At 43.4% G+C, this 26,690-nt stretch overlaps 1 protein-coding gene across 2 annotated transcripts in view; it reads left to right on the top strand.

Annotated features, from left to right (window-relative positions):
• The window catches only part of PSPH (phosphoserine phosphatase), a 48,788-nt gene extending 33,082 nt beyond the window's left edge, over nucleotides 1-15,706 (top strand). For both annotated transcript variants that reach the window (XM_040424808.1, XM_040424809.1), the window contains one exon: nucleotides 14,230-15,706. In XM_040424808.1, coding sequence (XP_040280742.1) covers nucleotides 14,230-14,373 — 144 coding nt within the window. In that variant the 3' untranslated portion in view covers nucleotides 14,374-15,706. The remainder of the gene's footprint in view (nucleotides 1-14,229) is intronic.
• Nucleotides 15,707-26,690: the final 10,984 nt, after the last annotated feature.

The following is a 26,690-nucleotide window of genomic DNA, read 5'->3' as shown; positions in this document are numbered from 1 at the left end:
TAGTTTACATCACAGTTTATCCTTTCAGTTTAACAACCACGTTGAGGAGCAGTTGAACTGAAAGGAAGGATTCCAAAAATAATAATACCAATCTGAGCATAACAGAGCCAAAATAACCCATAGACTATGAGGGGGTACGTTTGTTGTACGCTCAGATTTTTTTTTTTTTGCGGTGATATGAAAGTCCTACATTAAGTACTTTAGTCTATGTTAAAAAATCATGTTCTGAGCGGACACCTAGTCTGTGTTATTTTGGCTCAGTTCTTTCTCAGTTATCTGCAGAATCCATCCTTTCAGTTTTCAAGATCCTATATGGAACAGAGGAACGGAAAAAGTGGAAACGGTGATGTGAACATGGCCTTATCACATAGTGCACATGTTAGTGCACTATCAGACCGACAAACATTAATAACTTACCTTTCAAAAAGCAGGAAACCGGAGTAATTCTTTCTGCAACCGATGTCAGTTAGTGGATTTGTTTCACAACTAAACTTGTTGACACACTCTAAAGTGAGTCGGAATCACAGAAATCTTGATCCTGCGTAAAAAAAAAAAATATATAATTTATATATATATATATATATATATATATATATATATATATATATATATATAAAATTTGTTATAGTAATATTATCAATATTCAATGAATTAAAATCCCAAATTTTGTTCATTACATTCATAAAATCTACACTGAACTCCATTGAATTGTTAACAGTGTAAATACATTCCTTAGTCTCACTCCCACAGCGTCAATAGATTCCAGAGTGTCGCTCCCCCGGCGTCAATACATTCCATAGAATGTAGTTTAGCGTAACTTCTGTCTATATTTCCACCACCCATTACATATAACTGTCCCCATAGTCCATTCAGTCAATTGAATTGGCCCAAGTGTCTATTTCAATGCATATAGTGCTCCGTAGTTTGCATTTCAATGAATAGTGTTCTCCTACAGTGGACATGACAATCAATACTGGGGTCACAATTTGTCCCTAGTATGCATAGTTTTTTACCCATGGGCACTCAAATTCATCCAGTCCTCCCCTGGCTGTTTCAAAATTTTATACAAGCGTCCCTTTTGGTCCCTCCACTCTATTGTTGTTAAAAATTGTCCCTGGAATGCATAATGTCCTCCCCTCTGTGTCCCTCCATTATATAAATCTGCAGTGCCGGACTGGGTATTAAAACCAGCCTTTGAAAAAATTACATACCAGCCACATAGCATTGTGTAATTATACCAGCACAACGTCATATTCTTGTTTACCCGCATGGCATTCGCTAGGGGAGAGCCCTAAGCCCAATGAATGTCTAAACTTTACCATTCATAATAAAAATTGGTCCTACCTCTTCCAGAGTGTTTCTGGCGATGGTGAGATGGTCCACTGGATTCAGAAAAAGGTCCCTTTGTTAAAAATAAAATAATCACGTTACTAAGACTTTTTTACTGCCCCTGTGAAATCACTAGCACGGGGCACTGTGCTGGTCCAGTAAGACTTATTCATGTCAATATATAGTAGTGAAATCTATGACATTTCACCTAAGTGCTACCGCACATTACTAATGCCAACATTCTTGCCCCCTCACAGTATTTATTGCCAGATATCTGGCAATAAATACTGTGAGGGGGCACATATGTGTCCCCAGGAAGAATAATGCCCCATTAGTGCCCCCCCCCCAGTAAGAATGCCCCCAGGAAAAATAATGCCCCCATTAGTGCCCCCAGGGGCACTATAGTAGTGAAATCTATGACATTTCACCTAAGTGCTACCGCACATTACTAATGCCAACATTCTTGCCCCCTCACAGTATTTATTGCCAGATATCTGGCAATAAATACTGTGAGGGGGCACATATGTGTCCCCAGGAAAAATAATGCCCCCATTAGTGCCCCCAGGAAAAATAATGCCCCCATTAGTGCCCCCAGGAAAAATAATGCCCCCATTAGTGCCCCCAGGAAAAATAATGCCCCCATTAGTGCCCCCAGGAAAAATAATGCCCCCTTTAGTGCACCCCCAGTAAGAATGCCTCCAGTTGTGCCCCCCCAGTAAGAATGCCTCCAGTTGTGCCCCCAGGTAAAATAATGCCTCCATTAGTGCCCCTAGGAAGAATAATGCCCCCATTAGTGCCCCCCCAGTTAGAATAATGCCTCCAGTTGTGCCCCCAGGTAAAATAATGCCCCCTTTAGTGCCCCTAAGAATAATACTGCCTCATTAGTGCCCCCAGGTAAAATAATGCCCCCCCCAGTAAGAATTATGCCCCCATTGATGATGCTCTTATTAGTAAATCGTTGGTGGGGCATTTACAAATAATACTTACCCATGTCCTGCGCTGGCTGTTCGAAAGACGTCCGACTCTTCTCTTCATCCACCGAAGTGTTCGGGCGCATGCGCAGAAGTATCTTCCTTTGTTTGGAGCCGTGGCACGAAGTACAGGGTGGGCCATTTATATGGATACACCTTAATAAAATGGGAATGGTTGGTGATATTAACTTCCTGTTTGTGGCACATTAGTATATGTGAGGGGGGAAACTTTTCAAGATGGGTGGTGACCATGGCGACCATTTTGAAGTCTGCCATTTTGAATCCAACTTTTGTTTTTTCAATAGGAAGAGGGTCATGTGACATATGAAACTTATTGGGAATTTCACAAGAAAAAACAATGGTGTGCTTGGTTTTAACGTAACTTTATTCTTTCATGAGTTATTTACAAGTTTCTGACCACCTATAAAATGTGTTCAATGTGCTGCCCATTGTGTTGGATTGTCAATGCAACCCTCTTCTCCCACTCTTCACACACTGATAGCAACACCGCAGGAGAAATGCTACCACAGGCTTCCAGTATCCGTAGTTTCAGGTACTGCACATCTCATATCTTCACAACATAAACAAATTGCCTTCAGATGACTCCAAAGATAAAAGTCTAAGGGGGTCAGATCGGGAGACCTTGGGGGCCATTCAACTGGCCCACGACGACCAATCCACTTTCCAGGAAACTGTTCATCTAGGAATGCTCGGACCCAACACCCATAATGTGGTGGTGCACCATCTTGCTGTAAAAACTCAGGGAACGTGCCAGCTTCAGTGCATAAAGAGGGAAACACATCTTCATGTAGCAATTTCGCATATCCAGTGGCCTTGAGGTTTCCATTGATGAAGAATGGCCCCACTATCTTTGTACCCCATATACCACACCATACCATCAATTTTTTTGTTCCAACAGTCTTGGAGGGATCTATCCAATGTGGTTTAGTGTCAGACCAATAGCGGTGGTTTGGTTTGTTAAGCCAGATGATAATACCCCTTTAAGTATAAATCACCCCCTTTCTCAATTTTATATATAAAATATATAAACAATAAATAAATAAATAAAAACATATTACATATCGCCAGGTCTGAAAAGTCCAAACTATTCAAATATTTTAAAAAATTTCCTATGCGGTGAACACCGTAAGAGAAAAAATAAAAAACTGATTCAGCTTTTTTTTTTTTTTTTTTTTTTTTTTTGTCACCTTGTTCCCCCCCCCAAAAATAGGAGCTGGGTGTTCCATAAAATCCGAAATGCAAGTGGCTTTTTTTTTTGCGTGGTATAGAGTATCGCAATACTTTTTTTATGGTATCGAAACTGAATCAAAATTTTAGTATCGAAACAAATGCTGTATGATGTAAGAAATCCCTTACACACAGAACTGGGAAAGCAAAATGTTTCATGCTGATCTACAACATCAGAAGTGTTGCTTCTCTAAATATTGCACCCAGAATACGGAGTCCTGGTATCATTTGAAAATGTATATTATATTAAAGTGGTTGGCTAGTTTCCAGTATTGATGACATATCCTCAAGATAAACAATAGTATATAAAGACTGCACCAATGTCTAAACTTTTTGCAAGATGCGCAGTCACCAGCGGTCAGGCTTTTCTCCGTTACAAACTGTAAAGAATAAAAGGAATTGTGACCAGCATCTTCTCTTCTCCGCAAGTTTTATTCCAATTCACATACAGTTGCAAGAAAAAATATGTGAACCTCTTGGAATGATATAGATTTCTGCACAAATTGGTCATAAAATGTGATCTGATCTTCATCTAAGTCACAACAATAGACAATCATAGTCTGCTTAAACTAATCACACACAAAGAATTAACCCCTTCAACCCCGGGCCTGTTTTCACCTTCCTGCCCAGGCCATTTTTTGCAAATCTGACATGTGTCACTGTGTGGTGATGACTTTAAAACACTTTTACTTATACAGGCTATTCTGAGATTGTTTTCTCGTCACATTGTACTTCATGACAGTGGTAAAGATAAGTTAAAAAAACACCTTTTTATTCATAAAAAAAAAATAGCAAATTTACTAAAAATTTAAAAGAAAATAGCAAATTTCAATTTCTCTACTTTTATAATGGATAGTAATACCTTCAAAAATAGTTATTACTTTACATTCCCCATATGTCTACTTCATGTTTGGATCATTTTGAAAATAACATTTTATTTTTTGGGGACGTTACAAGGCTTAGAAGTATGGAAGCAAATCTTGAAATTTTTTGGAAAATTTCCAAAACCCACTTTAAAAGGACCAGTTTAGGTCTGAAGTCACTTTGTGAGGCTTACATAATAGAAACCATCCAAATATAAAACCACCATTTTAGAAACTACACCCCTCAAGGTATACAAAACTGATTTTACAAACTTTGTTAACCCTTTAGGTGTTCTACAAGAATTGATGGAAAATGGAGATGAAATTTCAGAATTTCACTTTTTTGGCAGATTTTACATATTGATCTATTTTTTCCAGTAGCAAAGCAAGGGTTAACAGCCAAATAAAACTCAATATTTATTACCCTGATTCTGGGGTTTACAGAAACACCTCACATGTGATCGTAAACTGCTATACGGGCACATGGCAGGGCGCAGAAGGAAAGGAACGCCATATGGTTTTTGGAAGGCAAATTTAGCTGAACTGGTTTTTAGATGCCATGTCCCATTTGAAGCCCCCCTGATGCAGCCCTACAGTAGAAACTCAAAAAAGTGACCACATTTTGGAAACTACGGGATAAGGTGCCAGTTTTATTCGTACTATTTTGGGGTACATATGATTTTTTTTATTGCTCTATATTACGTTTTTTGTGAGGCAAGGTAACAAAAAAAAAAAATGGATGTTTTGGCACCATTTTTATTTTTACAGCGTTTACCTGAGGGATTAGGTCATGTGACTTTTTTTATAGACCAGATCGTTACGCACGTGGCAATACCTAATATGTCTACTTTTTCTTATTTAAGTTTTACACAATAGCATTTTTGAAACAGAAATAATATTTTAGTGTCTCATAGTCTGAGAGCCATAGCTTTTTTATTTTTTGACCGATTCTCTCAGGTAGGGTCTCATTTTTTGCGGAATGAGGTGACGGTCTGATTAGTACTATTTTGGGGGGCATACATCTTTTTGATCACTTGCTGTTTCAATTTATTTTTTATTTTTTGCGGTTTTCACCTGAGTGGTTAGGTCATGTGATATTTTTATAGAGCTGTTTGTTACGGATGTGGCTATACCTAATGTTTTTTTTTTGTTTTGTTTTTTTTATGTATTTCACTATAGCACAATTGCAGTTTTGAAACAAAAAAATTATGTTTTAGTGTCTCAATGTTCTGAGAGCTATAGTTTTTTTTTTTTTGGGCTATTTTCTTAGGTAGGAGCTAATTTTTTTGCGGGATGAGGTGACTGTTTTATTGATACCATTTTGGGGGGCATACGCCTTTTTGATCGCTTGGTGTTGCACTTTTTGTGATGTAAGGGGCTTTTTTTTTTTTACACTGTTTGTTTGTATTTATATTTTTTTGTGTTTATCAGACAGGGTGGATTATGTGATTATATTTATAGAGCCAGTCATTACGGACGCGGCGATACCTAATGTGTGGGTTTTGTTTTTTCTGTTTTTTCTTATAAAATAAGGGGAAAGGGGTGGTTTTTTAAACTTTTTTTTACTTTATTTATGACATTCACTTTTGGGGGTCTGATCCCCTCTGCAATGTATTACAATACATCTTGTATTGTAATGCATTGCCTGTTAGTGTATGACACTGAGTCATAAACTAACAGGTTGCCTAGGAGACCCAGCCTGAGGCTGGATCTCCTCGGCTCCCGTAGAAGGCAGTTCCTGATGCTGTACAAGGCATTGGGCAGCCTCTGCACGGCATCGGGCTGCATTGTGTCGCATGGGGTCCCCGCCACAGCAGTGCGGGGACTCGATACGATCTTTCACCTGACACAAACCTCTTATATGTGGCGGTCAGCGCGGACCGCGGCATAGAAGGGGTTAATCAGTCGGCATTGGCTTTTACAGCGATGCCGACAGATACAGCAGGGGCCCGGCTACCATGGACTGCCGGGCCCCTGCAGTGATCGCACGCACCGCATCGGTCCCCGTGCGATCACTATGACATACTATTACGTCAAATTGCGGGAACTCAGTGGTTCCCATGACGTAACAGAACGTCAAAGGTCGGGAAGGTGTTAAATGTTACCATGTTTTTATTGAACACACCTTGTAAACATTCACAGTGCAAGTGGAAAAAGTATGTGAACCCTTGGATTTAATAACTGATTGAACCTGCTTTGGCAGCAATAACTTCAACCAAACGTTTCCTGTAGTTGCAGATCAGACGTGCACAACGGTCAGGAGTAATTCTTGACCATTCCTCTTTACAGAACTGTTTCAGTTCAGCAATATTCTTGGGATGTCTGGTGTGAATCGCTTTCTTAAGGTCATGCCACAGCATCTCAATCGGGTTGAGGTCAGGACTTTGACTGGGCCACTCCAGAAGGCATATTTTCTTCTGTTTAGGACATAGGGCGTACTGGTACGCCCTGATTTCCCGGTCCTTAAGGACACAGGGCGTACAGGTACGTCCTATATATTTCTGATCACCGCTGCTCAGCGGGCGGCAATTGGAACAAGGTGCCTGCTCAAATCATTGAGCAGGCACCTTGGCTAAATGCGAGGGGGGGTCCCGTGACAATCCCGCACCTGCGGTTTGTGGCTTTACCTTATCTCAATACCAATCACAGATATTTGCATAATATGAATTAAAATATCCTCCAAACAAAAGAGAACTTCTTACATGACGTTTGTTAAAATGGGCCAGTGAACTGCAAGATGGCTGCAAAGGCGTTTCTACTGTACATCTGCGCATGTCTCAATACCGCTCATGTCACGTGATGTGATCTTCAGAAAAGTTTATGTATATGGACAATCATCTTAAGCTGACTTTAGCAGCATTTCCTGCACTACTCCTCGTGTGAGCATGCTCCAGCTGACACCCAATAGGTAGCAGGCGCCATGTTCGCATGACAACCTATCCTCCATAGGGCGGCACTTCAGACAGATACCCACATCCTGGAGGACTCAGTCTGTGTGCTCCGGCTCTCCGCTCACATCACGAAGAATCTGTGCTATTTTACCATTTGCCACTTGTACATAATATTTCACTTGTCCCTTTATTTCACCAGCCATACTGTATGCACTTCAGTATCAGCCAGCTCGCCCTAATACAAATGGACAAATTGTGTTATATATCCACTGTGTTTAATTGGCTTCATATCACCTATATGTGATTTAAAAGTATCAACACCTAAAGGAAAAAAAAATAAAGAAATCCCCCCGCCCCATAAATTCATATACCTAGGGAGGTACAGGGACCCCATGGCTACTACAGATGACTTAGGCTAGTTTCACACTTGCGGCAGGACGGATCCGACATGCTGTTTACCATGTCGGATCCGTCCTGTGGCTGTTCGCCGTGCCCCTGCTCCGTCCCCATTGAATATAATGGGGATGGGGGCGGAGCTCCGGCGCAGCACGGCGGTGCACGGAGAAAGCCGCCGGACTAAAAAACCTGACATGCAGTAATTTTAGTCCGGCGGCCTTAAGCCGTGCACCGCCGTGCTGCGCCGGAGCTCCGCCCCCATCCCCATTATAGTCAATGGGGACGGAGCGGCGGCCCGGGGGCACGGCAAAACAGCCGCAGGACGGATCCGACATGGTGAACAGCCTGTCGGATCCGTCCTGCCGCAAGTGTGAAAATACCCTTACATTAAACTCAATATTCAACCCTCCTGGTTGTAATGATTGCAGTGTATGAATCCACTTCAACTCCTTCCTTTTATGTTTTCATAGTATGAACATTTTGGGAAGCAGTGATACCTATGATAATTTTTTATTGTTTATTTTTAATATGGGAAAGGGGGTGATTAGATTATTTTTATTTTTTTCAAAAACTTATCTTTTACTTTTTTGACTAGTTTAAGTCTCCCTAGGTCCCTGATTTAAAGGGCAACTGTCATTTTATTTTTTATTTGCTAGTTTATTAGAGCTAGGCATGTATATCTGAGTTAGTCTGTCAATGATTGTCAAAAGATCTGTAATTACCTTATAATAACAGCTTTCATTAATTTCCTCTGTCCCTTTCCACTGCTCCCTTTTAAAAGATTGTTGCTAGGGCTTGTCTGTCTTCCTTTTAGTATAAACAGAAGACGGAGGGGCGGTCCTTCACACTGCAGGCCTGCATTGGGCTTCAGAGTGAGGAGGCGTGTCTCTCAGTAATTCAATCTGATTGGCTGGCAGGGAGCTGCTGGCTACAGCAAGTGTGTATGGGAAGTGAGGGAAAGCAGTTTTGGCCTCAGAGAACTGGCAGGAGCCATCTTGAGAAGGTCCCCATATTGTAAATGTTTAAACAGCCATAACTAAGGGAAAAACCTCAAGTAAAAACGGTGGAATGTGAATAAACGAAAGATTGTGTTATGCATCATGTTGCTGCAGCAGTAACATGCAAAAAAATTTTTTGGGGGTGAAAACATGACAGTTACCCTTTAACATTGCCGCCTAAGGGAGAATCACTGTGTCCCTATGGAGTCCCACCACATGCAGTGCTTCATAGAAACATAGCTATGCCAGGCTTCGGATCCTTCAGAGGGCCAGAGGCTGCCTAAGCAAATTAACAACTCCTTCAGTCGCCCTGTGGGGGAGCCGTTTGGGCCACAGGAGCAAATGGCTCCTGGGCAAAGGCTTCTCAGATGCCATGGTTGCAATTGACCACTGCATCTGAGGGGTGAAATGTTAGTGATGAGCGTTATTGCCGATCACAGACATTGCCTCTGGGTGTTGCTGTGTAGAACAGCACGCACCCGGTGGCTATGGTGCCCACTCCGGAGCAGGCGCTATCTTTAAAGACTCCACATGCACCATATATGTACAGCACATATTGGGAAAGAGTTTTGCTGCATGTATTTATGAGCGGTAGATTACTGATAAAAGAGCAGGTCAGTTAGTAGAGCAGGGGCAGGACAGCAAATGCAGCCATGTTTTCCTGCAAATCAGTCGGCAGAATACAGGTTGCTGCAGGCATAGTCTACAACAGAGGTCAGCAACCTCCGACACTCCAGCTGTTGTGAAACTACAATTCCCAGAATGCTCCATTCATTTCTATGAGAGTTCTTAGAAGAGTAGAGACAGTATGCATGCTGGGAGTTGTAGTTTTACGACAGCTGGAGTGCCAGAGGTTGCCTACCCCTGGTCTACAAAAATAGCTCAACTACTGACATACTTACTAGGAAATTGATTTCTCTGTTTCCCTACCTTTTGATGGCAATAAATAAGCTTATCATCATTCTGTGGGATATTCTCAAATCGTGATGGGGTTGAGGAACACCGTTCTAATAGAAGGATATTAAAGTGTCCCTCCTGGCTCCCCCTTAGGGCTCATGCACACGAACGTTGTTTAGTTTCGCATCCGAGCTACATTTTCCACAACCCCGTAAAAAAGAAAGCATGTCCTATTCTTGTCCGCAATCACAGACAAGAATAGGCATTTCTGTCATAGTGCCGGCCATGTGTGGTCCGCAAAATGCAGAACACACACGAGTGGTACCCGTGTTTTGCGGATCCCTTAGTGAGGCTCAGCTACCTCAGTACCTCACACGCCCTGTATATATTGTAGCTAAACTGCAGTCACAGATCACACTTCTGCCCTACGGGACCTGAAGGAAAAAGCAGCCAAGCAGGAAAGTAAATAACAGGTAATCATCCCCATTTTAAGCTCTTGACGACAGTACTGTTAAGTAATATTAACCACTTCACATCCACCCATAGGATATAAACGTCCTATGGGTGGATGTTTATCACTGAATGGACGTTCTGGAACGTCCATTCAGAGATGGCAGCTGCACGCTAATCGTGCAGCGGCCGAGCGGGGGGCCCCGCTGTCAGTAACAGCAAGGAAACCCAGAGAGAAGGCAGGGACAGTTCGCCTCCTGTCCCGGCCCGGTGGTCATGTGACCGCCAGGGCCGGGAGAGTGCAGGAGCTGTTGTGTCTTCCATAGACCTTGATCAGCCCTGCACTGAGGCTGTACAGCTTTGTATTCTGCTGTACAGCCTCTCTGGGAGCTGTTTCCCCTGTAACTGGGGCTACTATATCAGCCCCAGTTACAGGAGAAATCAATAATGAAAAAAAAAAAAAGGTTAAGTTAAATGTCCCCCAGAGGTCTTTTATGACCTTATGGGGGACGCAAAGTGTAAAATAAAAAAAATGAAGTGTTTTAAAAAAAAATAAAAAAAAAAAGTTTCACATGTAAAAAATAAAAATAAAAAAATACCCAATTAAAAAGTGTTAAAGAAGAGAAAAAAAATAAATGGACATATTTGGTATTGCTGCATCCATATAAATCTATAAATAAATCACATGAGCCACCCTGTCCGATAAACACTATAAAAAATAAATAAAAAATATATACAGTACAGACCAAAAGTTTGGACACACCTTCTCATTCAAAGAGTTTTCTTTATTTTCATGACTATGAAGGCATCAAAACTATGAATTAACATGTGGAATTATATACATAACAAACAAGTGTGAAACAACTGAAAATATGTCATATTCTAGGTTCTTCAAAGTAGCCACCTTTTGCTTTGATTACTGCTTTTCACACTCTTGGCATTCTCTTGATGAGCTTCAAGAGGTAGTCCCCTGAAATGGTTTTCACTTCACAGGTGTGCCCTGTCAGGTTTAATGCTATTATTGTGTTAAAGTGAAATAAAAAAATAAAAAGACATATTAGGTATCGCCACATCCGTAACAACAAGCTCTATAAAAGTATCACATGACCTAAACCCTCCGGTGAACACCGTAAAAAAAACAAAAAAAAAAAAAACAAACACGTGCCAAAAAAAGCCATTTTTTGTCACCTAACATCACAAAGTGCAACACCAAGCGATCAAAAAGCTGTATGCCCCCTAAAATAGTACCAATCAAACCGTAACTTCATCCTGCAAAAAATAAGAGCCTAACTAAGACAAATCGGTCAAAAAGTAAAAAAAAGTTATGGCTCTCAGACTATGGAGACAAACATATTTTTTTTTTGTTTCAAAAATGCTTTCAAAAATGCTATTATTGTGTAAAACTTAATATGTATACTTTTTCTTATTTATTTATGTATTGCCACGTCCGTAATGATCTGCTCTATAAAAATGTCACATGACCTAATCTTCAGGTGAACGCTGTAAAAATAAATAAAAAACTGTGCTAAAACAGCCAATTTTTGGGTCACCTTGCCCCATAAAGTGTAATAATGAATGATCAAAAAATCATATGTATCCAAAAATGGTACCAATAAAAAAACGTGACTCTTCCTGCAAAAAACGAGCCCCTGCACAAGGCTATTGGCAAAAAAAAAAAAAAAAAAAAAGCGTTCAGAAAATGGAGACAACCTGCTCTATAAAAAATAACACATGATCTACCCTGTCAGATGAATGTTGTAAAAAAAATAAAAACCGTGCCATTTTTTTGGTTACCTTGCCTCATAAAAAAAACTTAATATATAGAGCAATAAAAAAAATCATATGTACCACAAAAAAGTACCAATAAAACTGGCACCTTATCCCCTAGTTTCCAAATGAGGTCACTTCTTGCGAGTTTCTACTGTAAGGATGCATCAGGGGGGCTTCAAATGGGAGATGGCATCTAAAAACCAGTTCAGCAAAATCAGCCTTCCAAAAACCATACGGCGCTCCTTATCTTCTGCGCCCTGTCGTGTGCCATTACTTTACGATCACATGTGGGGTGTTTCTGTAAACCGCAGAATCAGGGTAATAAATATTGAGTTTAGTTTGGCTGTTAACCCTTGACGTGTTAAAGAAAAAAAAAAAATATAGAAAATCTGCCAAAAAAGTGAAATTTAGAAATGTAATCTCCATCTTCCTTTAATTCTTGTGGAATACCTAAAGGGTTAACAAAGTTTGTAAAATTAGTTTTGAGGGGTGTAGTTTCTACAATGGGGTCATTTATGGGGGGGGGGGGGGGGGGTTTCCACTATGTAAGCCCCACAAAGTGACTTCAGACCTGAACTGGTCCTTAAAAAGTGGGTTTTGGAAATTTTCTAAAAATTTTTAAGAATTGCTTCTAAAATTCTAAGCCTTCTAACGTCCTAAAAAAAATTTAATTACATTTACAAAATGATGCCAACAAAGTAGACGTATGGGGAATGTTAAGTAATATGTTATAAGGTATCACTGTTTTAAAAGCAGACAAATTGAATTTATTTTTGGTAAATTTTGGAATTTTTTTTCATAAATAAAGGTGAAATATATTGACTCAAATTTATGACCATCATGAAGTACAATGTGTCACGAGAAAATCTCAGAATGGCTTGGATAAATAAAAGCGTTCCAAAGTTATTACCATATTAAGTGACATGTCAGATTTGCAAAGTTAGACGTGGTCACGGGGGCATCAATGAAAAATAGCTGGGTCCTGAAGGGGTCAATTATATTTTACTGGTTTTCATTCAATAAAGATCTTTCACAATGTAAGTTTATTTACCTGTATACCTAACAGGCTCAATGAGTTAGTCTGTAATTTTTATACTTCACATGCCTGGAAGCTCTTTTACCGATGTAGACAACTCCTGTTATAGTAACATATGCAGAGATCACAGCACTCATGGTGGAGTGAGGTGCTTGAGGTACGATACTCAAGAAATCCTGTTTAGAAAAATTGGAAAACAGTACTTTACAGGCCAACCTCATCAAGAAAGGTGTGTAGTATTCAGGGGATCACCCCTCTCTCCGGGAATCTGCTTGCCTGGTGGTGTTGCGTTTCAGACACTACACCATTGCTTGTGTTATAATTAGCTGCGGCCACTTGTCTTCTCTGGGCCTCCTGGGTCCGTGGAATACTGGAACATGCAGGGAAAATGAAGGATCTCTCTGAAGAATTTAAGATGATCAGTCCGGTACAATAGAATTTATTGGTGCACAGACATCTATGTATTTTAAGACCAAACAGGTCTCTTCATCAGGATTTTGCACATCATTTCTAGAAGAAGGACCCGGCTTCGCATGTGTATATTTCATCTATTTAATTTTATGTTTCCGTGTGTTGTAAAAAGATATTGACCGTTTCCCCCATAACAGTGACCTCCACAGTGCCCACCCCTTTAGCCGTGACTGCCCCTTTAACAGTGACCTCCATAGTGGCCACCCCTTTAACAGTGACCTCCACTGTGCCTGCCCCTTTAATAAGTAAAGAAAAATGGCTGGGTTGTTATGGAAACCTGGAGTAAAACTGTGTTTGGATTTGAAGAGAAAGACTTGCAGGCTTATATTGGCTAATGTGGGTAATTTTTGGGGAATATCTCAGGAACGGTACGTCCTAGAGAGCTGAGACCAGGTCTAAAACCTTCCCGGACACCTGATGTACCTGTGTGCTAAATTTGGTGAAGATCGGTCCAGTCGTTTGGTCACTCATAAAGAACAGACAGATATATATATATATATATATCTATATATAGTGTAAAATCCTGATAAGGAGACCTGCTTGGTCTTCAAAGTGTAGCTGTCTGTGCACCAATAAAGTTTCTTGTATCAGATTGTGGAGCTGCTGAAGAATTTCAGATTATCAAAGAGAAATCCTCCAATTTCCCTGCTTCTTCAAGAAGGATACATGGCACTCTCGGATGCAGTTGGAATGGGATAATGTCATATAGGCTGGGTAATGTTTTTTGGTATAAATACCTTTATCAGACCATCCATTATGATACAAGGTCTTGTGTAGTGGAAGCATGTTATGGGCACAAGTGTGCTTCATGTAGGATCCTGGATGGTCTGTTGAAGCTAATGGTTTGATATGTGATACCCCCACATCTCCATGTGATGCATGTATTTATTAAGTGGTTTCTCTTTTCAGGATGGTTTCATTGGATTTGGAGGAAATGTTATCAGACAACAAGTAAAGGAAAAGGCCAAGTGGTACATTACAGACTTCGAGGAGCTCTTGAGGGAACTGGACAATGACAGCATCAAAATGAACCACAATGAAATAATTGACTAACAATGTGCTCCCGCTTAGTATAGGATTTTCTTCAAATTGCAGTGTGGTCGGTACACTGCTGAAAGACAGAAGGAGATGGATGATAGATAGTCCTTATAGTAATATGTAACAGGTATGGTCTAGTCTGACAGTTAGCACTGAGCATGCTGTCATGGTATGATTATCTGACCAGCTATCCGTTTTAAAGCAAAACTCCCCCCCAAACCTAAACAAGAAGGTATGGCTGGAGCTAAGCTTAATATCCCATTCTTCCAAGTCCTACTCGCTGGGATCCATGAATTGGCTACCTGGATTGCTGTATGAAGTGAGGAAATGTTATCGCCTTCCTGCACCTTTCTGACTTGGTGTGTGCTTTAAAGGGGTTTTCCAGGAGTACAATATTGATTAGGTCATCAACATCTGATTAGTGGAGGTTCCTACTCCCGACACCCCCACTGATCAGCTATTTGAAGAAGCTATCACACACTAGTGAGCTCTGTGGCCTCTTCCTAGGGCAGTGATGTCACATTTATTGGTCACATGGCCTGTGTGCAGCTCAGTTCAATGTAATGTATGGCACTGTGCTTGGTATGCTATGAGAATAATGCAGCCTCTTCAAACACTTCATCGGTGACAGTGCTGCATGTTGGGTCCTCACCTACTAGATATTGATAGGTCATCAATATTCTACTCCTGGAGAACCTCTTTTAGGCCTTTTTCACACTGGCGTTAGGATTGTCCGGCAGGGGAACAGCCTGCTGGATCCATACTAACGTTTGCATAGGTGTGCTGCCGGAAGTCCGCCCTGGCCCCATTCACCATAATGGGGACCGGCGGGAGATGCGGCTGCAGCACGGTAAACATGCCGAGAGGTGGCCGGACAAGCCTAATGCCAGTGTGAAAGAAGCCTAAAAGTTGCCATCAACATTCCAATAATTTATACAATTCTATTGTATCGAGTATTTAGTGAATTACTACAGCGTTCTTCATCAATAGAGTGTCTCAGATGAGGCTCAATAGAAAAATGGAATTGTAAATGGTTTATGTTATGGCAGAATATCTGAATGCACTACGAATAAGCGCATGTATTTTTTTTCCCACCTGTGTTGCTACGTTTTTTCTGGGTATATTTTGCAGGATGGGAGATTTATCAAAACTGAAGCAAAGAAAAACTAACTTAGTTGCTCATAACAGCCAATTGGTTTCCACCTGTCATTTTGCAGAGCTGCTTGGGAAAATAAAACTATTGATTGGATTGGGTGCTTTGGACAGTTAAAGCGGTTGTCCCATGACTAATGTAACAAATAAAAATATATAAGACATAATCACTTTCTAACAAAGCTAGAACCAGCCCTGTACCTCACATGGATCCAGAGATCTCCCCATTCATTGCTCTGTTAGATTTATATCAAACTGACAGCTCAGGAGGTGTGCCCAGGCTCTGCCCATCACAGCGCAGGAGGCGTGCCCCTGCTCTCCCCATCACAGCGCAGGAGGCGTGCCCCTGCTCTCCCCATCCCCGCTCAGGAGGCGTGCCCAGGCTCTCCCCATCCCCGCTCAGGAGGCGTGCCCAGGCTCTCCCCATCCCCGCTCAGGAGGCGTGCCCAGGCTCTCCCCATCCCCGCTCAGGAGGCGTGCCCAGGCTCTCCCCATCCCCGCTCAGGAGGCGTGCCCAGGCTCTCCCCATCCCCGCTCAGGAGGCGTGCCCAGGCTCTCCCCATCCCCGCTCAGGAGGCGTGCCCAGGCTCTCCCCATCCCCGCTCAGGAGGCGTGCCCAGGCTCTCCCCATCCCCGCTCAGGAGGCGTGCCCAGGCTCTCCCCATCACAGCTCAGGAGGCGTGCCCAGGCTCTCCCCATCCCCGCTCAGGAGGCGTGCCCAGGCTCTGCCCATCACAGCGCAGGAGGCGTGCCCAGGCTCTGCCCATCCCCGCTCAGGAGGCGTGCCCAGGCTCTCCCCATCCCCGCTCAGGAGGCGTGCCCAGGCTCTCCCCATCCCCGCTCAGGAGGCGTGCCCAGGCTCTCCCCATCCCCGCTCAGGAGGCGTGCCCAGGCTCTCCCCATCCCCGCTCAGGAGGCGTGCCCAGGCTCTCCCCATCACCGCTCAGGAGGCGTGCCCAGGCTCTCCCCATCACCGCTCAGGAGGCGTGCCCAGGCTCTCCCCATCACCGCTCAGGAGGCGTGCCCAGGCTCTCCCCATCACCGCTCAGGAGGCGGTTGAGGGATGAAACTGAGCATGTGCGGCCTTCTCAGTGAGCAGAACAAGGAAATAAGAAAAAGAACAAAGAGCAGGTGGCGCTATACAGATACGTTTTATCGAATAACTCAGTGGCTATGCTGAATTTTTAATTACATGCAATTACAAATGAATTCAGATCCAGATGCTGGTTTGAAAACGGTTGAATATTTTTCAGGGGTCAACATGTTTAAAGGGGTATTCCCATCTCAGACAATAGGGGCATGTGGCAAGGATATGCCCCCATTGTCTGATAGATGCGTGTCCCACCACTGGGACCCCCACCTAAATAGAGAATGGAGCGGGGAAGGTGGTGGTTTCTCCGGTTCAGCCACCACCAAGCACTCTCCCCATAGAATTGAATGGGAGCGCACCACACTTGCACGGACACCGCTCCCATTCATTTCTATTGGGCCAATGGAAATAACTGAGCCAGTGCTCGGCTATTTTCGGCGGCCCCATATGAATGGAGGGCAGCTGTGGATGCTGCGTTTACGAGGTAGCCATATGCCCCCATTGTCTGAGATGGAAATACCCCTTTAAGTCAGTTTCCCTTTGCACCAGTTTTGATAAATCTCCCTAAGGCCTTCTACACACAAACGTATCTGTTTTGAGGTCCGCAAATTTCGGCTCTGCAAAATACAGATATCTTCCGTGTGCAAACCACGTTTTTCTCTCTACCATTTATAGAAATGGCTATTCTTGTCCCCAAAATGGACAAGAATAGGACATGTTCTTTAATTTCTGGGACAGACAGATGCGGATAACTTCCGTGTTGTGTCCATTTGCTTGCGGACCCATAGAAATTAATGGGTCCGTGTGTGATCCACAAGATCAGACAGACCAAAAATACGGTCGTTTGCATGAGACCTGTGTGTTTGCCCACTAGCATTTTTTTATGCTGTCATACTTCCCAGAGACCTTCAGCTAACAGCTGCAGCTGGTGGTTTTACTGCAAAAAAAAATAAAAAATCTGAAATGTAAGGCTGGGTTCCCACCTGAGCGTATTCGATAAGCGCTGTTTACAGGCGTTTTTGAGGCGTATTTTGGGGCGTTTTTGTATTTTGGAAACGCGCGTCGTACGCGTGTTCTTGATATTGACCACAGAGGCGTAGAATGAAAAACAGAGGTGTTACACGCGACAATACGCCCAAAAGAAGCTCCTGTACTTCTTGGGGCGTAGGGCGTTTCACAGCGCGTTCGTACGTGCTGTAAAACGCTCAGGTCAGAACCATGCCCATAGGGAAACATTGTTTTTTGCCTGTTGAGCATTTTACAGCACGTAGGAACGCGCTGTAAAACGCTCAGGTGTGAACCTAGCCTAAAAGTGTAGAAAAAAAAAGCCACCAAAAGCATATGTTTAAGGCTCCATTCACATGTCTGTGGTGTGTTGCGGACCCGCAAATTGCGGATCCACAACACACCCACCCGGCACTCCTATAGAAATGCCTATTCTTGTCCGCAAGCTGCGGACAAGAATAGGACATGTTCTATCTTTTGCGGAGCTGCGGACCCGAAGATCGGGGCCGCGCTCCGCAAATGCGGATGCTGACAGTTAGGGCTGAAACGATTACTCGATTAAATCGAGTAATTCGACACAAAAAAATCCTCGATGCAAATTTTTTGCATCGAAGATTCGTTTGTGTCATGTGACCACGGATCGGGAGTGAAGCGCTTGCTATTACTCCCGCTCCGTGGTCTCCTGCGGCGCTTGGAATACTTACCTTTCCAGCAGGCGGCCTCCGGACACTCCACAGCACGTCCATGGTCCCGCGCTGCTCTGACCTCCTGACGTACGCACGCCGTGACCCGACGCACTGTGTGACGTCAGGAGCAGAGCAGCGCAGAACGATGGAGTGTCGGCAGCGCCCCTGCTGGAAAGGTAAGTGGATGAAACTGAGGGGGTGGGGGCGCAACTAAGGCCAGGCGCCTGGAGTGCACAGCGTCATAGAAACCAGTGACGCTGTGCACTACGGGTGTCAGGAGGAGCATGGCAACAGAGCTGATGGCACAAGGGGGCAGAGCTGCTGATGGCACAAGGGGGCAGAGCTGCTGATGGCACAAGGGGGCAGAGCTGCTGATGGCACAAGGGGGCAGAGCTGCTGATGGCACAAGGGGGCAGAGCTGCTGATGGCACAAGGGGGCAGAGCTGCTGATGGCACAAGGGGGCAGAGCTGCTGATGGCACAAGGGGGCACAGCATATGGCACTGGGGTGAGGGAGAGCTGATGGCACTGGGGTGAGGGAGAGCTGATGGCACTGGGGTGAGGGAGAGCTGATGGCACTGGGGGATAGTGGAGCTGATGCACTTGGGCTGATCACACAGTGGGGAACAAAGGGTGTTGGGGGCTAATGGCAGGGCGTCTGAGTTTTTATAAAGGAAAACAGTATTATTTTTTTCTTATTAGATTACTCGATTAATCGTAAAAAATAATCGATAGAATACTCGATTACTAAAATAATCGTTTACTGCAGCCCTACTGACAGCACACTGTGTGCTGTCCGCATCCATTCCGTCCCCATAGAAAATGAATAGGTCCGCACCAGTTCCGCAAAATTGCAGAACGGATGCGGACCCTTTTGCGGACGTGTGAATGGAGCATAAGGGGAGTACACATCCGTGTTTTTATTTTCCATCCTTCTGATCCGTCAGAAGAACAGAAAAAACAATCCTGTAAAAAACAAACAAAAAACTGATCCTGCGCATCAGTTAGTCTACCTTCACACTAAGTTTTCCGGTATTGAGATCTGTCATAGGGGCTTAATACCGGAAAAAAACGCTTCAGTTTTGTCCCCATTCATTGTCAATAGGGACAAAACTGAACAGAACGGAATGCTCCAAAATGCACTCCGTTCCGTTCTCATACCGGAGAGCAAACCGCAGCATGTTGTAGTTTGCTTTCCGTCCTGTGACGCGGAGCAAGACTGATCCGTCATGACCCCCAATGCAAGTCAATAGGGACGGATCTGTTTTCTCTGCCACAATAGAAAACTGATCCATCCCCCATTGACTTTCAGTGGAGCTCATGACGGATCCATCTTGGCAATGTTAAAGATAATACAACCGGATCCGTTCATAACGGATGCAGACGGTTGTATTATCTGTAACGGAAGTGGTTTTGCTGAACCCTGCCGGATCCAGTAAAAACGCTAGTGTGAAAGTAGCCTTATACACATTTGACATTGGTTTGAGCCATTTACATCAAAGATCTGTTATTTTAGACTGAAAAAAAAAAGTCCTGCATAACGGAAATGGCTGAAATGGATGCCAAATGTACATAGCTACTGATGCACAGGATCTTTTTTTTTCTGTTCTATCAGATCAGAAGAGCGGAAAATGTGCTCTCACCCTTAGGCCTCTTGCACACGACCGTATGTATTTTGCGGTCAGCAAAAAATACGGATGACATCTGTGTGCATTCTGTATTTTATGGAATGGAACAGCTGGTCCCTAATAGAACAGTCCTATCCTTGTCCGTAATGCGGACAATAATAGAACATGTTCTATTTTTTTTGCGGACCCATTGAAGTGTCAAAATGCTTTGAAAAACAGAAGTCAAACCTTACAGCATGCTGCATTTTTTTTTTTTTTAACACAAGCAAGAAAAATAAAAACACTACCTAATCAAGAAAACCACGAAGAGAAAAAAAACAAAAACGCTTGTGTGTCCTGTGTTTCATGTTTCCCATAGACCTTCAGCTAACATCTGGAGCTGGTGTTTTTGCAGCAAACAATGCACCAAAATACATACAATGTAAAGAATGCCACTAAACAAGTACAGGTGAAAGCACCCTTGGGCGCTATTAAACAAGCATATGGAAATGTCTTTGGGGGGGGGGGGTATTTTCCTCCAAGACTCCAAACACGGGGAGAACATGGTCTCCATGCAGATGTTGTCTTTGGTCAGATTCGAGCCTAGGACCCCAGAATCTGCCGATACGCACAAAACTAGGACAAATACTGGCGGCAATTATTCCTGAGAGCAACTTCCTATTGGTATTGTTATAGCAACTGTCTGCGAGATATTCTTTTCAGTGATTTTTTTATGTCAATTATTCACCTATGTGAATATCCCTATTCATTAACAATAGTAGCGGATTCCAGTACATAAAATCCAGGCAATATACGGTTTGCAGCTACGGTCGTGTGACAGCGGCCTTCGAGTAATGTCAGTGCAGGAGGCACGCTGATTGTGGATTATAATGATGGATCATGCTTTGTGTCTCTGCCCGTCCTTGAATCTACTGAACTGTACCGACATTGCAGTCAGTATAATCCAGGAGATGCAAGGTTGGACAGACACACGCTATTATTAATCAGTAGAAGTCCTTATGCACATGAACGTTGTTTGTTTCCGTTCCGTTTTTTTGCAGATAAGATGCGGACCCATTCATTGTAATGGGTCCGCAAAAAATGCGGACAGCACACCGTGTGCTGTCCGCATCAGTATGTCCGCTTCGTAGCCGTGCAATAAAAATAGAACATGTCCTATTCTTGTCTGTTTTAGGCATTGTTAAAATGGATCCGCAAAAGAAACGGATGGCATACGGATGTCATCCGTTTTTTTGGCGGACCGCAAAATACATACGGTCGTGTGCATGTAGCCTGATGCTGTGCTCTCCTGAGAAATGTGCAGTGTCCATAACGGGAACTCGCGCTCACACACTGAGTGTGCCTTTTACACTGGACGCGCTTCAAAACCAGTTTCCAGCAGGATGCATGGTGTTCGAATTACAGCGATAACGCTTTGTCACACGGTCATGTGGGTGCACCATGTTAGCCAACAACCTGTTGGTGACATCCACAGTATTAACCTCTTCCTGACAAGGCAATTTTCCATTTTTGCAATTTCATTTTTTACTCTCTGCCTTCCTGGAGCCATAACATTTTTTTTTGTTCACATAGCCATGTGAGGGCTTTTTTTGTGTGTGTGTGCGCATTAGGGCCCCTTTCAGACGAGCGAGTGTCTCGCTGTGGACATGCAGCGAGGCACCCGGCCTGAACTCCCAGCACTGTCTGAGTCATATAGCAGTTCTGGAATGTATTGGATAACATTGACAGCATTAGGTCAGTGTCATCTAATACATTCCAGAGCTGTAAGGGTTACATAGCATCATAAATCAATATAATACTATGCGACTCTGGCAGTGCTAGGAGTTCAGGCCGGGTGCCTCGCTGCGAGTCCGTGTGATACCGGCCTGGATTTCTTCTGAGTGCAGGAGCGCATGGCGTCCTTGGTTGCTATGGCGCCATGCGCCTCCTGCTGCCGCGGCACAGTAATGCACTGGTATGATCTATATATCCATTACTGCACTGCGGCGGCAGCAGGAAGCGCACGGCGTCATAGCAACCAATGATGCCGTGCGCTCCTGCACTCAGAAGAAATCCAGGCCGGTATCACATGGACGTGTGAATCCAGCCTAAGTTGTACTTTCTAATGGCACCATTTAATATTGCATATCATTTATTGGGAAGCTGGGGAAAAAAAGGCTACAGTTTTATTGGTTTTGTTTTCATAGCATTCCATATGCAAAAAAACTGACCTGTTACAGCCATTCTCAGTCAATACTGAAAAAAAATAATAATAATGTTTTTTTTTCCTTTTCATTGCCATATTCTGACCCCCATAACTTTTTAGTATTATGTTGGATGCAGGTGTGTGAGGGCTCATTTTTTGCAGGACGATCTGTCGTTTTTATTGATATTCAAGTGTGCATGACTTTGTGATCAATTTATATACAATTTGTGGGGGGAGGTGAGGCACTGCTTTCTCCACTGTGTTGTGGACAGAGCTGGTTGCTCCCATTCACTTCAGGAGCTTAGCCTGCTCTATATGTGGTGGGTGCTGAGCTCTATAAAAATATCACATGATCTATCCTGTCAGGTGAACGCCATAAAAAAAACTAAAGAAATAAAAACCGTGCCAACAGACATTTTTTGGTTACATTTATTGAGCGATCAAAACACCTGTGGGGTTAAAAGGCTCACTACTCCTTGGTAGGGGTGTGACTTCTAAAATGGGGTCACTTTTTGGGGTTTCTTTCTTTTATTTAACCTTATAGCCTCTGCAGTTGGCAGTGAATATTGTGTAAATCACCAAACTAGCCCTCAAATGCACATTTGAACCCTGCTGTGTGCCCATACAGCATTTTACAACCACACAGAAGGCATTGCCGTATTTAGGAGAAAATGAGTAACAAATTATGGGGTGATTTTCTCCCGTTACCCATTGTAAAAATGAAAAACATGGGCCTAAAGAGACATGTTCTTGGGAAAAAAAAGTTTTTTTCATTTTCGCAGCCAAGGGTTTCTAAATTCTTTAGTCCACGGTGCTAACAAAATTGGGGGTGTAGTTTCCAAAATGAGCTCAGTCTGCCTGATCTCAAAACCTGAAACCAAAATGCATATGTGAAAGTGCAGCCAGCCAGTCGCAGGGGGAACACGTGAGGTGCACGGTGGACCGATGAGGGGCCAAATAATATAACACACAGTTCATCAGTTTACTCACGGTTAGCAGATTGCCTCCCTGGGCTGGCAGCACAGTGTTGAGGTGGACAGCACGAAATCCTCCAGGGCACGCTCTGTGGTAGGAAGCATCAGCCAAGATGGTGGTTGAGGTGCCCTTGATGTTAGGGGTGCTTGTTGAGTCCTTTGATGTAATTTGTTGTGACGCCAGTATCGTTATTGGTAGTACAACCATAGGTAGTAATAATGAGGTAGACAGTGGTAAGATACAACTCACAACTTTTACTTTAGAGGCTTTTCAGTAGCTGTGGTACAATTATGCAGTCTTTAGATGGTACAGAGACGATACTGCAAATCCACTGTTTAGGGCTTGTCAGGTGCTTGGTTGGTTTTGGAGCAGTGGGTTGGGTGTACCTGGTTCCTTTAGATGCCTTGGATCCTATTCCTTGACTTTCCCTACAAGCCAAGTATGTGTAGACAGGAAAACTCAACTGTCCCTCAGAAGGTTGGTGTGGCTGCCTGAAGCTATAAACCTCCACCATGCAAAGGTGTCTGTGGCCCTCAATAATGGCTCTCATCACCGATGAATTCCTAGGAATGCTTTCTTTTCCAGGGAGCCAAACTCTTCTCCTACTGGTCAGGTATGCAAGTCTATAGTCCAGCTACAGAAGGAAAATGCTCTTCTGCGCCTAAACATCTGAGTATCACCTTCTAGCGAAGTTGGCTCCACTCACTAATCCGTGTTGCGAAGCCTTCACTCTATCTTTCTTCCCACTAAGTTGATCTGAGTACCTCAGATCTGCTCACTTCTGAACTACATCCTGGTTTCAACACCTCTCATCTCAACTAACTAACCAGGCCTGACCTGAATATATATAGGACCTGCACTTTATCCCCATCTAGTGGTGGGATGTATAAATTGCACCCAATAGGCCTGTCAACAGGGATTTTGCAGTTACACAAATACAAAATTATACATGACAACCTAATATCTCAATAATATAAAAAAAAGTGCTTTTTAAGCAGTGCCCACACACACGTAGTGGGACGCTGCAAAAGTAGCAGAAATTCCATAAAAAAGCCTTTTGGAAAAAGGTGCTCACTACAATTTTTTGGTAAACTTTGGATTCTTTTATGAATAAAGGTGAAACATATCAACTCAAATTTTTCACTATCATGAAGTACAATGTGTCACGAGAAAACAATCTCAGAATGGCTTGGATAAGTAAGGCTACTTTCACATCTGTGTTTTTTCCGGCAGAGCATCTCAAAATCACAATAAGGCCTCTTGCACATGAACGTTTTTTTTTTTTCCGTTTCTGTTCCGTTTTTGCGGATTCCGTTTGCAGTCTGCATGCGGAACCATTCACTTCAATGGGCCCGCAAAAACAACGGAAGGTACTCCATATGCATTCCGTTTCCGTATTTCCATTCAAAGATAGAACATGTCCTATTATTGCCCGCAAATCACGTTCCGTGGCTCCATTCAAGTCAATGGTTCCGCAAAATGGTTCCGTTTTTGCAGAACCATCTACTGAAAAATGTATGCCCAGACCAATTTTATGATGTACTTACTGTTTAAACATTATTGTATGCTTCCGTTTGCGATCCGCAAAAAACGGATCCCAAACGGCAAAACGGAAACACTACTGAAACCAAAAAACGGATCCTCAAAATACAGAAAAAGCCATACGGTCGTGTGCAAGAGGGCTAAAACGGATCAGTTTCATTTAATACAACACTATGCATGTGTTCCATTCGTATGCGATTGTATTAAATCGAAACGGAACAAACCAATTCTAGCATGAAAATCATTGTAAGGCCTCATGCACACGACAGTATTTTTTCACGGTCCGCAAAACTGGGTTCCGTTGTTCCGTGATCCGTGTCCGTTTTTTTTCCCGTGTGTCTTCCTTGATTTTTGAAGGATCACTAGACATGAAAAGTGAAAAAAAAATCTAAGTCAAGTTTGCCTTGAAAATGATAGGAAAAAAACGGACACGGACGACAATCTTGTGTGCCTCCGTGTTTTTTCACGGACCCATTGACTTGAATGGGTCCGCAAACCGTTGTCCGTGAAAAAAATACGGCAGGTCATATTTTTTTGATGGACTGGAAACACGGATCACGGACGCGGATGACAAACGGAGCATTTTCCGAGTTTTCAACTGACCCATTGAAAGTCAATGGGTCCGCAGAAAATCACGGAAAACGGAACAACGGACACGGAACCCAACAACGGTCGTGTGCATGAGGCCTAAGTCAATGGGTGATGTAACAGTTTTTCTTTTCCATACTGGACACAAAACACAACATGACAATGAATGGTGACCAAACTGAGCCGTTTTGACCCGGTTTTGAGACCCTCTGCCAGATTTCAAAACTGGAAAGGCAAAACGCTGATGTGAAAGTAGCCTAAAAACATTCAAAAATTCTTACCACATAAAGTGACACATCAGATTTGCAAAAAGTGGTCTGGTCAGGAAGGTGAAAACTGTCCTGGGATAGAATAGAAGGGTTAAAAATACAAAACAGGAGCCCACACAGCTCCATAGAAAAAAATATAAAATCTATGGGTTTCCTAGTGAGGCAAAGAAAAATGCATATTTTTTTTAAAGAAATATTAAAACATAACAAAAACAACATAAAGTTCATATCGCTGTAATCATACGTAACAAAAAGATGGATAAGGGCTCGGCTTCACTGGTTGCACGAATTCTGTCGCGGCCAGGATAGCAGAGTAGTGCACTATCGCTGCTCTATAAGGCTGGGTTCACACGTGACCGATTAGCGGCATTATTTCTGCGTCTAATTTGCAGCAGAAAAAACACACACAAAAGAGTGCATGCACACGCTGCGGATTTTGTTGCAGAAAAGCTGCTGATTAATGCGGTTTCAGCCGCGTGGCCGCATTTGCGGAGCCGCAATACACGGGCATCGTTCCGTGTGCATTCCGCATCACAGATGCAGACCCATTCACTTCAATGGGTCTGCAAATCCAGAGATGCGGAACGGAAGCACGGAACAGAACACTACGGAGTGCTTCCGTGGGGTGTCGTCCCGTACTTCCGTTCCACAAAAAGATAGAACATGTCCTATCTTTTTGCGGAACGGCCGGATCACGGACCCATTAAAGTGAACGGGTCCGCGATCCGCTGCGGCTGCCCCACAGTTGGTGTTTGTGCATTGCGGCCCGCACCACGGCCACGGGGTGCACACGTTAGAAAGAGTGCAATGCGCTGTATAAATTAACAGGCGGCGGATTTCAAGTCCGCAAATCCGCAGCTAATCAGTCTGAAAACTGCAGATTCACAAAACACTGACACTGACCATGCGCTATCTTTATTGCAGGGGGCCGCGGAATGGAAGTACGGATGCGGACAATACACGTGTGCTGTCCGCATCTTTTGCGGCCCCATTGAAATAAATGGGTCTGCCCGTGGAACGGATTCGGATTCATGAATGTAGCCTAAGGCCTCATGCACAAGACCATATGTTTTTTGCAGTCCGCAAAAAATATGGATGACGTCCGTGCGCATTCCGTATTTTGCGGAACGGAACAGCTGGCCCCTAATAGAACAGTCCTAGCCTTGTCCGTAATGTCAATAATAGGACAATAATAATAGGACATGTTCTATTT

The sequence above is a fragment of the Bufo bufo genome, chromosome 3, assembly GCF_905171765.1.
Source record: "Bufo bufo chromosome 3, aBufBuf1.1, whole genome shotgun sequence".
Classification (NCBI taxonomy): domain Eukaryota; kingdom Metazoa; phylum Chordata; class Amphibia; order Anura; family Bufonidae; genus Bufo; species Bufo bufo.
Note: the sequence above shows the minus strand (reverse complement) of the source record. Positions and strands in the feature narration are given on the sequence as shown.